This window comes from Egretta garzetta, unplaced genomic scaffold, assembly GCF_000687185.1.
Source record: "Egretta garzetta isolate BGI_Z169 unplaced genomic scaffold, ASM68718v1 scaffold405, whole genome shotgun sequence".
In the NCBI taxonomy this organism is placed as follows: domain Eukaryota; kingdom Metazoa; phylum Chordata; class Aves; order Pelecaniformes; family Ardeidae; genus Egretta; species Egretta garzetta.
This window is the reverse complement of record NW_009259854.1, coordinates 782,845-797,766: the sequence shown is the minus strand read 5'-3', so window position 1 is coordinate 797,766 and position 14,922 is coordinate 782,845. Positions and strand designations below refer to the sequence as shown.

Below are 14,922 nucleotides of genomic sequence, written 5' to 3'. Positions count from 1 at the left end.
GTACAATAAATTTATCATCAGAAAACAAATGCTGTAAAATCCCAATAGCTGGTGCTCGAAATTCACAAAGCCTCTCAAAGAAGACTTAGGGAAAAGGTTTGATTCTAAATTTGAGTGTAAGAACTCCCTAGGGCAAAACCATGTCATGACAACTTGCTAGCCACAATGACTGCAAAGACACATCCTCATTCAGGCAGAACTTCTACTGTATTTGATCAAAGGCAAAATCAAGCCCTGGTATACAATAGAATTCCATTCTTTCCTGCTATCATCTAAAAACACTTTATATTTTAAGAAAAATGCATTTTATAATGAGCTCCAATTTTGTTTCTTTTATTTAAAAATGGAGGCATTGTAGCTCCCTAGCAATTTGTAAGGTTTATTTCATAAGTCAATAATTTGGTGCCGGTCATATACCGGGGTGGAGGTGCTTAACAATACAGATTGATACTTGATGTGATTTACATGAGCATCTGTGCTCTAGGCATGTGCTTACTACTACATTAGGCACATTAGGCACGTGCCTACTACTGGCTTTCAATGAGAACTGGGCAAGGAAAGAAGAAACACGCTTAGTTTAGTTCAGCCTACTTCCAAGGAAAAGAATCCACAGTACAGTTTAAAATTCTTTGCATTTATGTTTTTTATTAATTTCATTTTGCTGAACATTGCTAGAAAGCGTGCAAGATCCACTACCTCCCCTGACTGAAAGAAACACCTCCCTCCTGTATTTATTTCCATACTATAGATTGCAGCCTCTCATAACAGACACTCAGTGTGCCTAAATGTGGTACCTTCCTCAGAGGCAACGTAACTTGCCTGGCATGGATGTCTGGCACTGCGGCTACATTGCACTGAGGACCTGAACTGGTTTGATTTAAAGTAGTTTGGGAATCTGTGCATTGAAACTGCATCCGGCAACAGACCCAAACATTTAGGCATTAAGCAATATGATGACTATCTTTTAGGCTCATTCCTAGCATTTACAGCTCTGAGCCCTGTATATGACCCATTCAGATTGGGATTTCCCAACTGTGTAATAGGAAACATGGAGGATGAAAACACAACTCAGATCTTATTTCCTCCTTGGACATAGTAAAAAGCTTACTCAGGACAGCACCTTCTTCTGTAGCTTGGACTCTGTAAGACATGGGAACATTGTCTTCAAGCAGAAGACCAGCTTTTTTCCAAGGGATTCTTGAGCTGCTCCATATCCACCACCCAGCCTCAGGATTTTTTCTCCAGCACTTGGGATCTTAGCAATAGCTCTCATCCTTACCTTTCTGCCTCCATTTTCTACTCCTTCCTTCCCTTCCCCTCAGCATACAAAATCTCAGCATGCAACTGAGGATCCAAACCATGTCACTATACATATACCTGCATAAGCATGCGCACAGTTGTCCCAGTGATCTCTAGCATAGTCCTCCACCGTAATACATGGGTGGGCCCTAATTAAGGACATTTCCTGCAGAACTGAAGGGATCTAGCCTTCTAGATGCAGGTCATATATATCAGCCACTGAATCACCTCAAAAATAAAAAGCTACAGCATCAAGAATAAAGAAACCTGTTTTGTTAAGTACAATGCATCGTAGACTACAAAAGCGCGGGTGCTGCTTTGGGGCTGTCAAATCATTCAAGCAGTAGAGGCAAGAGCCACTAAAACGCGTCAGGGACAAAGTCATGCCATCTGGATTTCCAAAGCTTTTGAAAATCCATTTGGAAATGAAAAACACACAACAGCTAATGCACTAGATATTTCACACCAGTACACTAACATGCAGATATCCAATTTACAGATAACACAACAACTTCTTTTCCCTTAGTCATAAATACCAGGATGATCAGATTCTGAATAGCACTCCCAGATAGAAAAGAAAAATAGGGCAGATGATGAATATTTTATCGCTGAATTCTTGCTATACATAATCATATTATTTTATTATCTCATGCTGTGCAGAAAAAAATGGGAAATGAGGCTAGATTTGTGAATGATAATAATAATTTGTCAAGCTGTTTGATACAAGGATGAAAATACAATAAACATGATTTTAAAAGTTGAGATAGGAAGACTGGCTACTTCCATGAAATGGGAAAATGTAGAAATGATTTAAGGCTATTAAAGGAATGTAAAAGAGTCTGCAATAGAATAATTTATATAGCAAGAACAACAAAATAAAGTAGGAGAAATACTAGCAAAAGCTGTATCCATTAAGACAAAAGGTACCCATTTTGACAGTCCTGGGAAGGAAAGATGAATGAACACCCTCTCATTATACATCTCCACTCAAGTTTCACCTTGACTTAGAAAATGCCATTTCCTTAGTACACTGCACTTTGATTACATGTGGACGGGGAATACTTTCTGCTGATGGTATTCAGATACACATATTCTAATCCTCTTTTCCAGTGGTATTTGTTAGAGTTCAAATTTCCTTATGAATTACCACATGAAATGACATGTTTCATTGTGTTCAATCCCAATGTTAATTCAGCACTGTAAACAAGGTTATTTAAAAAAAAAAACAATTTTAAGAAATCGACCTTTTCAAATCACAAAGACATGCCTGAAGAGAGAATGCAGATGGACCTCGGTAGAGGTGCACAGATTCAATCACAGAAGCACAGAAGCTGGAAAGGACCCCTGGGGATCTCCGGTCCAACCTCCTGCCCAAAGCATATCCAGCTGGAGCAGGTTGCTCAGGGCCTTCTCCAATTGGGTTTGGATACCTCCAAGGATGGAGGCTCCTTACTGCAATTTGGTAGGGATAAAACCCAGCTTGGGTTGCTCTTTATGTGAGAAATAATGACCCAGGTGTTTCAGTCTCTAGCGAAGAAATGGAAACATGGCCCACAGATAAGGTAATCATATTAGCTTTGGCCACAGTGGCCTGGCATTTCATTTGAAGTGTAGTAGTTCTGTGGTATCTCTGTGTTTTAGTATCAGGAAAACACTTCAAAAACATATCAAAGCGAAGACCCATAACATCTGATAGAAAAAAAAATAATTGTATGAAATAGCTCAGACAGAGGACATTGATTGAGAATATCAATGCTGTTGGTTTTGTTTTTTTTTTTTCAAGAAAGTGGTTATCCTCATTCTTGACCTATCTTTGAAAACTTCAAGCCTCTCCATGTCAGACTTCAAGTCTCCACAGTTCTCTTACGGACAGCATCAATAATGCTCTAAACATGAACTTTTAAATATTAGGTTTTCAAATAATAACCAAAGGATTAGGTGAGGACAAATGTAAATATTTCCCTATGTACAATGACTCAGACTGTCTGCTTGACACTTTGGTGTATAATGGGAAATAGTATCACATGCCTGGGTATCCAGCTGTCAGAGCTGATTACTTGAGTCAGGTTCCCTCATACCAAGATTAGACACCCTGTACCCAGCCTGACTGAGAAATCAAATTGGACAAATGCCTTTGTTTTTAACTCTGTAGTAGAAAAAGGTTAAAGCAGGCCTTTCTGATTCAGTAAAAAAAAGCCCTTAAAAGCAGTGGGAGTCTCAAATACCTGGAAGTCTTATAATTAGTCAACCTCTGAAAACCCCTAAAAAAGATACCAGAGATAGAGCTCCCCACAAGGCTCCCAAATACCTTTCCCCTCTTAATTAAAAAAAGTATAAAAGCAGAATTGAGATCTAAACCACATATCAGGTATTTTCATCTGCTATGCAATATCAGGAGTCTTGTGTCAATTACCTCTAGAAAAGCCACTCAGAAATTAGAGCCTGCCCAGGTCAAATTAAAGCAAGTTTTCTCCTTGGCTTGCAGGTGACACAGGAGCACCCTAGGACCCCATGATTTTTATGCCCTTTCACCCTGACTTTCAGTGAACGCTGCACTTCAAAGCCGTTTTGGTTTGAAAAACCGGAAACAGAGGTCAGAATGCCAATGTTTCCCTGTTGTCTTTATTTCTAAATTAAAAGATTAACTGGATGTTCATCATACCAATTTCCATTTCAGAAATAATGCATGGTCTCGTAAGGCAAGAGAGGCAGGCTAATGCGGCCAGCCTCTGCATTTTACCAGTCCAGAACCAAAACCCCCCAGCAACACTGAGAGCACACGCCTAGGAGAGGTGCACACCCATGAAGCATCATTATGCGTTACTACATGTACAGTGAAAGGTCAGACTCTTACGTCATGGGAGATGCAGGACATTGTGCTGCTGAATACACATCCATAAACAAATGCAAGGCATGAATGGCTTTATCATTTCCCCTTTTCACCTCTAGCCTCTCCCAAGGACTATAATTTAATATTAAAGGCCGATCTCAAGCATTTCCTTTGTGCAGATGTATTGCATGTGAGACAGAAAGATTTTTTATCACATTTACGTAAGCTGTCGCTGGTATGAGGGAGAGAGGCAGAGAGACCAAGCATCGCTGAGAGCGGCGTTTCAATGTGTTAAGCTTATCCATTGCCCTGCATTTCCTTATGTCTGTATGTTTGACCTCCACTAGGTGTCCTCTATTTTCTGTAGGAGAGCTTCACAGCTCCTTCAGAACCTCAGTCAGGGAATAAGAGTGCTACGAATATTTGTCCTAGGTAATTTATCTTACTGCACGTGTTATTCTGATAAAACTTCTCTTGAGAGTAAAGCATGCCACCTTTCCATGGACCTTACTTTCTAATTTCACTGAGGGTCATTATACTGTGTGATCAACCTTGGCCTGGCTGCTCCATGTGCAGAGCTTCAAAAACAAATCAGGGTTCCACTGAAGAACCTTAAATATAAATTTAAAAATGCATAGGCTGACCTTTATGTCACTGAATGAAGCCTTATATTTTTACCAGTTGTGACAAACTGGATCAGGGAAGGAAGGTAGATATTTCAGATTATGTTTTTTAGATAGGAAAACAAAAATACTAAGAAGAAAGCAGAGTTAGATATGAAATACCTATGCAACAGCATAAAGCAGCGCAAGTGTCACAACCCAGTGCATGCATCAACCCTAAGACATTTGTCTGACACAAACAGTATCGGCAAAACTCCCTGTTTTGTTAAACAGAGCCTTACCTTTCTGCTATAGATTTCCTTGGGAAATAGAAATCCTCTCCTGCGAGGTAGGCAGCTGCAGTTCCACCTCCAAAATAGGTTTTCCTCAAAAGGGGGGCAATCCGGTTGTTTACCAATAATGCTCCTAAACCAGTCGGGAATCCAAAGATTTTATAGAATGAGATGGGGATAAAATCAGCTTGGTGAACTCCCAAGTCTAGTGGAGAGCTGCTCACATACGAAGCTGCATCTAGTAGAACAAACCACTTCCCTGGTATTTTGATGGGGCAGAGTTTTCCAGATTTTATGTCCTGTATCCATGAAAGAGGATATTTGGTACCAGAAAAATTGCTCTGAGCTGGATAAGAGAAGAGATGAGGTGTCGTGCAGTTTTGTTCTTCAGCTGGTAACCTGTTTTTTTCTGATAACAAGATTTCCTTTGGTTTTATTGGAACAGACAAGACATTCATTGAGGCAGTTATCCCCCTCATACCCACCACAGATGTGTGGCTGTCAGTTAGGTAACAAAATCGACTGCTGGGTTGCTTTGTGCCTCCAGGTATCCAAGGGAATGCTTCTGCTACCAGTTTAAGTGCAGCGGTGCATCCAGATGTGAAAATGATGGTGTAATCTTCAGCAGTAGTGTGAAAGTGTTGCAAAATCCTGAAAAATTATAAAAAAAAATCCAGTTATTTTCTGATGTTTCTGATTTTATTGCTGTGTGATATACTTCGGCTTTCCTCAGCATAAACTCTTCTACTCTGACACCTGATATGAATAGAAGTAGACGGGTTTTGCCAAATAGCACAATAAACTTCAACAAGTGTAACCTGAATCATTTTGCCCACAAGAGACTGTTTTCAATGCTGCAGTGAATGTGGCTGTGGTTTTCAGGATAGAAGCCAATTCTGCCTAGGCGTGAGGGCCTGTCTGGTCCCTCAGTGGGATCAGAATCAAGCATGCCTAGGATTAAAATTACACTGTCCTTGAGAGAGCCCGGTTTTATTTGAAAACGATTAGAGTTTTTAGTTTGCAAAGTATTTGGAGCAGACAGAATATCTTTCAGTTAAAAAAAAAATCTACTTAAATACTGGGCATCCCAATTAAGGGTCACAGGATTCAATAGAGAAACCTTAGCATTCAGCTTTGCTCCTTGCTTATAGCATTAACAATGGAAACAGAAGACAGCAAGAAGCAACATATGCTTCCTATGTGCCTTATGCACATAGACTGTAATCTCTGTAGTCTGCGAAGATAGCCTAAACCAGAAGCAACCTAATGCCTTCCAGTAAACCAGACTATGAAAACTTAAGCAAGCCGATCTCTTGAGACATGCCTACACTATACACTCGGCTCTCAACTACCTTTTACCTTTTGTGAACACCATCTAATGCACCTTTTAGTACCCATGCTAGCTCGTGCACCTATTACAGTTTTGCAGCGTGCAAGGCAGGTCTTTTCAGAGGCTGAGGAACAGCTTCAGTTCAGTCACCTTTCTTACCTTTTTCACCTGACGAACTTTCTCTGAATTAACTTTTACAAAACTCTTGCTAATATTAACAGGAAATGTAACAACTGCCTGAGAGACACCAGCTGCACTGCACGGAGCAGAGCAAACAAACTGGAACCAGAGCATAAATGCTGCTGCTCAGCAATGCTGTCTGGTTTTCAAGCGAAGTAAGATGTAACAGGGTTTCTCAGTGCATCTCTCCTGCTGCAGAGCGTTTCTGTGAGCAACGTGACATATCAGTGCTCTCCAAGCAGCTGGCGCTCTGACCTGTGTAATTCCAAGGTGCAGACCAGCATTCGGAGAGTCTATGAACTCTGATTCCCAATGTGTATCATTAAAAGTTTGCATGTTTTATAAAACAGGAGATTCCCTTACTAGAACAGGCAGAAACTGAAGACACAGTTGCATTTAAATCTAAGTTGTACAAAAGGTTACATGACAAATTCAAGCTAAAATTTCCTGAGCCATAGGACAGCAGAGAGAAATGCCTTAAAGTTTCACGCAGGCGTCCAGTCTGAAACACAAATGCTACAGGCAAAGGGTGGTAGAGCTGGGTGCATGGGGTGCAGCAATCAAAGATTAAAGACTGGAAAAGAAACAATTGCAATGACTTTGATGATAAGGACTAAAACATGCCCTGCAAAGGCCCACTGAAATGATACTATTAATACTTTTCTCGTTTGAAGGAAAGTTTTACTGTACTGGGAAGTACAGGATGCAACGAATGGATTCATAGGTCCAAATGAGACTTGAGTTTCTTCAGAACTTACATTTTTGAAATCTGAGACAATTGGTAGGTATTTTATGTCTTCTGGAAATGAAGAAAGAATTTCAGCTTTTATGAAAGATTACCAGCAGGTCATGAATTTAAGCTTTAAACATTCTGACAATTCTGAAAGAATTCGTAAGGATCTTTCTGAAATAGATCTGCTGGGGGATAGTTGCCACAAGCATTCACAGCTTCGGATATCATTTTTAAGGACTGTGTTCAGAGAAACCAAACTTCTCCATTAGACTTTACAAATTATGTTAGGAATGAAGACGGGGACAATCACAGTTTTTGTATTGGGTACTGCGCTGGCAGCCTGCCTGATTCATTGCTGTGACCTGCTCTCTCTGGTCACTGACCCACATCCACTCCCCCCGCCCCTGCCGGGAGCTGTGCAGCCTCTCCCACCGCCACCGGTGCTGCTGCTTGAAGCACGCCTGTGTGTCCTGTAGGACACCTGACCATAGCACCCTGAAGCCCTCAACCCAGGCAGCAGCCTCTGTAGAAGTTAAGCTAGCTGTGGGGCTGCTGCTCCAAGCCATGTCCTGACTTTCAGTCCTGACATTATTCTGCTTTCTTTCTCCTTTCCGTGCATTCATCTAGGTACAGAAAAGGTGGAAAGCAGGGTGAGGAAGAATCCTAACTTCTTCAAGGAGACAGCGGGACAGCATCAGACTCTTGTTTCTAGGGGAAAGGAACTGCAGAATGCGGGTTAGTAAGGAGGCCATGTCTTTGTGGTTACGGACATAATTTTGCGTGTGGCTTATTTTTGTATGCACTACAGTCATAGAGGATAGATCTTGGATTCATTACAGTGATATAAGCACAAATTATAAAAAAGGTTGTGCAATTCCAAGAAAAAAATCAACACCACCAAAGTATCAAGCTTTCTATGATTTTACCTCTGTGAGCTCTGGGACAAGTTACGTATTTACGTGCATGTGCACACACAGAATACCTTTTGCGTTAAAAAGCCAGGTGACAGGAGCAAATTCTTAATGCGTAATGTCTCTTCATAAGAGCAAGCTGACAAGCAGCAACAGAACGCACACTGAAGGCTCTTAGCAAGCTGCTGCCCTTCTTCTACTTCCCATGCTTTCTCTGCTCTCCTTGCCAGCAAGCCTCTCTGTGCCACACAGGCTGAGGGGGAGATGAGACACGGCTAGGCAAAGTGCCAAATTTTGCTCAGGAATAACAAACCTGAAGTTCTACGCAGGAATTGTACTTGCTTACCGCAGCACTTAATTTGACCAAAAGACAATAGCTGGGATGCAGGAATGGTGGATCGGGATTTAATAATGGGATGCGGTTGTCCAACCACGAGTATCAGAGCCAGTGAGTTCTTTTATCAAGCATTTATCACAACTTTAAAAAAAAAAAAATATTATTGTGGGTTATTCAGGCTCACAAATAGTGACAGCTCTATGCTTAATTCATAAATGAGAAAGACAAATCTCGTGCACATCAGTAGTATTAAAAGATTTTAAATGAAAGATTAACTAAAACTAAACTATGTTTAGTTTTAAATCATTCAAATTCAGAAAATGCTGAATAGTCGTGAAATAAAATCCATGAGATAACACTTAAGCATTTATCTATTTGGTTCAGTACCAGAAACTGACTCAACCAACCTTTAGGGTAAAATTTTCAAAAGTGCCCCAATTAACCAGAACCATTTTTTTAAAGGTATTTAAGTTCCTAAAGCTAGAGAAACAACCAAGTTACATTTCCAATTGACTTCAGTAGGAAATAGGTTCTTTTGTGAATCTCATTAGGTACCTATTTGCATTTTGTGTCTCTAAATGCCTCATAAAATTGCTATTATTCCAGTACTTGCAAAAGAGGTAGATTTTCAAAGTCAAACTTACATTTTGGCAGATGTATTTCTAATGTTAAAAACCGAAAATAAATAAATAAAGCTGCATCAACTGAGTTAAGGGAATTTCCTTCTCCAGAATGGCTTCTGATGTGCAGAGCAGAAGATCTGTGAGCATCTCAGAATAAGGTTTATAAAATGAATACCACAAACTCCTGAACTAGAGCAGCACTGCTATGATAAAATCAGAGTACTTCAGGGTAGAAAACTGCAAAACGTCTGAATGACTTCTGCGGCCCACAGCACTACATCCTCCTTTTTGACATGAATATTGGGAAGCACTGGCTATCACACCTGGAATTCCTAATGCTCTCTGTCTTCGTGTAAGACATACCCCATTACAGTGAAATGCAGTTCACCTTTATTACACTCCTGGAAGATTTATAGCCACATATAAGGTGGTTCTTGGCAGCAGGACTAAAGACTCGCCGTAGAAAACTGATAGCTTGATCTACTATAGCTCACAGCTGCAAACAGCAGTGGTATTTTATAGTATTACAAATTTCCACTTTTCAATGGACTCTTTGGAAGAAATGACTAAGAGGATAATTGTTTCATTAAACATACTGATACAGCTGTGCTGTCACAGGGAAGACAGCAGAAAGGCTGAGAAACTTGACCCAGTGCCTTGCTTTCAGGCTGGCAAGGTGGGAGAGGAAGCTGCATGCTCCGTCTTTGCAGAACAGCCAAGACCCCGTGTGCCCTGCCACCCCTTCTCCCCCTTCTCCCACCTCCACAAAAGCGCACAGATCACAACACAAGGAGGTCAATAACACATGGCCAAGAAGCCAGGCCGGGGTGAAGCCACTGCAAATGCCCTCATTCGACCACGCTTCCCTGTGCACACTTGTATTCTGAGACCTCTCTGTTAGCTGGTGTTTAATCCTTTTAAAAAGTTGCTGTAAGAGTTTTGTATCTTCACGACTGCAGTCGAGCCCAAAGCCTGCTGTCTCATTTTATACATTTAATACACACATAATTAATAACGGGCTTTATATTTAAAGATATCTACAATTGAGTCATATATTTTGAGGGAGTAGTCATATTATCAAACTTATCTAATCCAACAGCCTGAATTAATAGTTTAATTAGAACTAGACACTCCACATTGCCACTGGCAGCTCTGCAGAAGTTAAAGGCTGCTGATTTGTTCAGCTACCTCAGGTACATGGTGTCACCCAGAGTTAGGTGAAAGGGATGCTGCTGCCGCATGCGAGAAACCCCACGTTCCTCCTCACCACCAGCATGTTGTGGCTCTCAGCGGCAGATCGGTAGCAGCACTTCCATAAAGGTACAGATGTCCATACTATACCACTTCCATTCCAGCCTCCAAAAATTCAGTTGATATATGTGGCTTTCCTTCCATGCGTCTAGGCTTCAAATACTTCTAAAATATGCTTTATATCAGTTTCTCCGCTCTCTTCAAATTTACCATTTTGCAAACACCTGTAAAAAGCTGCACAGCAACTTACATTGCTAGGTTTGGGTCCTTCCACATTTCAATTTCAGTTGGTGCAAACATTTTAATTTCCAGTAGGCAAGATCAAAACATGGCCAAGGAGTTTGTGATTTTCACGTTTTATATTTGTATTCACATTTTTAGTTAGATTGTATATGAGCTTTCATGCATATTGTCAGGACAATGATTTTCCAGCCAGTAGCTGATCTAGCTAAAAAAAAGACCCCCTTTAAAAGCTTAAGTATTGCCATTGTAACAAGACATTCAGATTTGAAGACAGAAGCAGAGTTATCTATTCAACAGTACAATTCTAGGTGGCTCTTTATAAAGGCTCCTTTTCAGCTGCACATTTACATATAAAAATTGTTTCTTATTATAAAATTTCTCCGTTGTCACACTACCCAGGAGCACAAATCCAGTTTGGGCTTGTATTGAGAGATGCTTAGCTTGAAGCTCAGAAATTTCATCACACTGTTTTTGGCTCTATAGAAACTCTGAAGAGATGGAACATACTGTGGTTCAAGGAATAGGTTTTGTACGAATGAGAATTAAAAAATATCAAATAAAAAAGACTTCTGAGTAAAAAAAGATATTTAACTTTTATTTAGAGTTGTTGTTTTTTTTTTAATGTTCAAGGGTAATGCTTTCCATAACTAGCGTTTTAATTCTTTCTGCACAAAAGTGCAACTGAGAAGTACGTGCAGGGGTTGCATCTACATTTCTGGGTAAGAGCATTTTAACCTTCCTCATTTATTAATTAAGGGTCAGCTCCAGCTGTCAGAGCAGTCAGTTGAAAAATTCCCATCAACTTTAGTGAGGGATCCTAAGGTCTTTTAAACTGCTGTGGTTGTTACAGACACCAGGACTTGGACCCTGCTTTTAGGCTTGGCTTAGTGTGCAGCAGTAGTTCTTCTGTACGTGTTTTTTCTCTCTACGTATGTGAAGCAAGAAGGAACAGAAGTTGTGGGTATCCTCATTTAAGCCAAGGCAGAAGGAGACTGTAGAGAAGCACACACAGTTTAATATACAACCCAAATTTTCCTTAACTTCTCTCACTGACAGAAGTGACAGCATAGCTTAACTAGTTACAGCTATATCCATAAGGGGAGTGCTCTGGTTTAACAAACCAAAAAGACAAGCCTTCTGAGTAGGAAATATCTTATATCTTATTCCGTAAAGACAAGGTCTATTCAACCCAGTATGTCACGGCACAGAGTTATATTCTTATTGTCAGTTCCCAATCCAAATAAAAGCAATCTGAAATCTATGAATATTTTTAAGAATCCAATGTATTTAGGCAGGGAAAAAAAATCTACCAAGGCTGTCTTCCTCCAGCAAAACATTAATTTAATGAAAAAAGCCCTTGTATAGGTTTGGTTTTTTTCTCTTAAAGCAATGTTTTCAACAAAACTGTATGCCATATCATCTCTGCGACCCACAGAAGTCCATGAAATTGAAGGCTTTGCCCATGGATTAAAACCTGCATAAGGAAGATCACTGGGAAAAATAATCCTTTCTAGTTCTCTCACAAAGTTTGCTCAGTCCCCTCTTCTGTTTCACTTTCCTCTCTCATACTGACAACGCACAAATTTAAACCCTTCAGAGCACGTGCTAACTGTGAAATAGGCACACACCGCTCTATTTATCCCTGGTTACATCCACATAAACTTGTTTTCCGACCAGTTTACTGGAAAGGCACTTATTCTGAACCCAGCTTCTTCCCATTTCTGCTTGCCTGAGAGTGATTAGGATCTCACCCATTTACGCTACTGCTGCTTACGGCAACACTGAAATTAGCTCCCTGAATGGATGAAATAAATGATTAGCACCTCTCAAGCTCCACTTGGCATAAGTAGGTGATGGAAAAGTCCCTCCCTTTCTATTTGAAAGCACTACTTCCTTTAGGCCTTCACGCTCAGCCATCTGAATGGAAGCATTATCATCCGTCACATTTATTCTCCTAGGCACTGCCCAATGCACTGGAGGTGCACTGTGGAAATACCCACTTGCTTACAAAGGGTCATAGTTGGTCTTCACCAAATAAATCCCCTCTCCAGTTCTGCAAAGCTGGCAGCAGGGCAGACTGCCTGGAGTTTCCCTTGCACAAGGACTTCAGAAAAGCAGGAGCTCTTGAGCGGCTAGAAAATGTCTTCCTGCAGGAAAAGATGCTTTGATGAACAAAGCCTACGAGAAGCACACACCCTGAGTGAAAGGTCTTGACCCTCATTACAAAACGCGCATCCACAAGGCGTTCAGTGTCACTCTGGGCATACTGACAGAGCAGACTAAAATTTAGGGCAGTATTACGGCACCGCATATAACCGGAGGAGCAAAACAGTGGGAAGGAATCATGAAAACCATAAAATCCAACACTGCAGGCTACCTGTTGGCATTGTTTGTTCTAACACACAACTATTACTCCCCTCACTGTCAGAAGCCTATAACTCCTGTAACTTTCTACATGTGGCAGAAACCCCTGGGTAACTGTTTCCTTTGAAATTAAATAGTTGTTTTTCTGTATAGAGAGAGAAGATCAATAGCTACATGATTTTAAAACCACTCTGTGGATATTTTTTGTGAGTAAGATCAGCCAGATCCTTTTACTCTGGTGCTTGAACAACTGCCAAAGATTTGTAAAAACACTCGTGAATCTCAGTATTTTCCTTAATTAGGGCACAAACGACTCTGCAAATTTATACCATAGGTTCTTCAAATGAAAATTCACCACCTGCTATTCAAGTCAACCAGGAAGGAAATGGAAAAAATAACCCATATTTTAGGCAACCACTGAAGAAGGACTAGCCATAAACAGCAAACAGCTCATGAACAAACCATTCCAAACTGTATTTACACGAAATAATTGCCAAATAGAAAACTACAAATGAATCCGAATCAGTTTGTAAATCATTCATGCATTAAAATTCAAAGTATTTTTGCAGCAAATCTTAGGAGTCACCACAAGGAAGCAAAATTAAAAGCGAACACAGGAAGATTTTTGTACATGGACTAGCATATCGCCTCAGTTGCTGTCTAAGGCAATTTCAGCAGAAAATGTATTCATCACAGTATTTTCTTTGTAAGATAAACCAAACAACTAGGGTCACTGTATATTCCCTTTCCAAACTCCTCTTGCCTCGCACAGACCGTAAGTTTTTTTATTTAGGCATCCCCTGAGCAGAAACGAAGAATGCATCAAGATTGACTTCAATGGTGAACACTCAAGGCCATCACAGGACCGGCCAGAGGTATCGCTTCTCCCAGTGATACGTGTAATACCCTATTGGCAGGCTATGTGAACAAATTAAAGGGTGTGCACATGAAATTCATACCACCTTAGGACCTCTACTCTGTGGACACCAGAGCACATCACCCTTCAGCGTCACTGAAAAGGCTCGACAGCAGGCAGCTCATCTGACCTAAGCTAAAAGTGTACTTCAGGATGAGACGTCTCACCCTGGACATGTCCAATTCCTTTCATTGCCCGCCAAAGGCATCTAAATGCCTTATGCATCATACACAGCTACTCTTATCCAGCTTAACCTCACCTCAGCTTCAGTATCTTTGGAGCACACTCATCCCTCTTTCCAATCTTACTCCATTAAGTCCTGATCTCTAACCTTTCCAAATGTTCTGAGCTCCTGCCCGGAGAGATCCATTCCTCAGCGTTGCAGTGTCTAATTAATTCTGCTAATGCCAGCCAGCATCACTGGCATGAGGGCTGCCTACCTACCCTAGGGATATTTGCTGGTAACTGGTCAGAAGTTACTTCACTTTGTTTTCTGATTCTTGGAAAGTGGAGCATGACAGCTGGCTATTTTCCAGCAGTGTAACAAGTATAAAATTGTAAAGGCTGTTTCAGAAAAAAAAAGATAAAAAGAAAAAAAAAAAGCACACTTAGGTGTTGTGACACTTCCACACTCTCAAGTTTTTATAGTGCTTAACCTTTTATGTCACCTCAGATAAGAAATTAAATATTCTTTAAGGTGTTAAAACAACCTTCATAAGCTAGACTTTTTCTTTTTCTTTTTTTGTAAAAAAAACATACCATAGCTTCCAATCTTTTTTTTAACATTATTCGTTGTTTAACTTCAATGGAATCTGTTTGTAGATCAGCTTTGGCCTTTAAACTGTGTACTTCTGTGATCTCCCCAGTTATGGTGATTTTTTTTATTTTATTTGCAGTGGTTTTGCAACCAGTTAAAAAACTACAGCAAATTTTTTTCTGAAACAGTATGCCATGTACTTCAGACACTGTGACCCTACTCAATCTCTTTTCCCTGTTGGTGCCAGAGAACA

The 14,922-nt window shown here is 40.4% G+C and overlaps 1 protein-coding gene across 1 annotated transcript in view; it reads right to left on the bottom strand.

Annotated features, from left to right (window-relative positions):
- Window positions 1-14,922, bottom strand: part of MOCOS (molybdenum cofactor sulfurase) — a 197,998-nt gene that overhangs the window by 129,942 nt on the left and 53,134 nt on the right. The window contains exon 4 of the mRNA XM_009639948.1: window positions 5,034-5,675. Coding sequence (XP_009638243.1) covers window positions 5,034-5,675 — 642 coding nt within the window. The remainder of the gene's footprint in view (window positions 1-5,033; window positions 5,676-14,922) is intronic.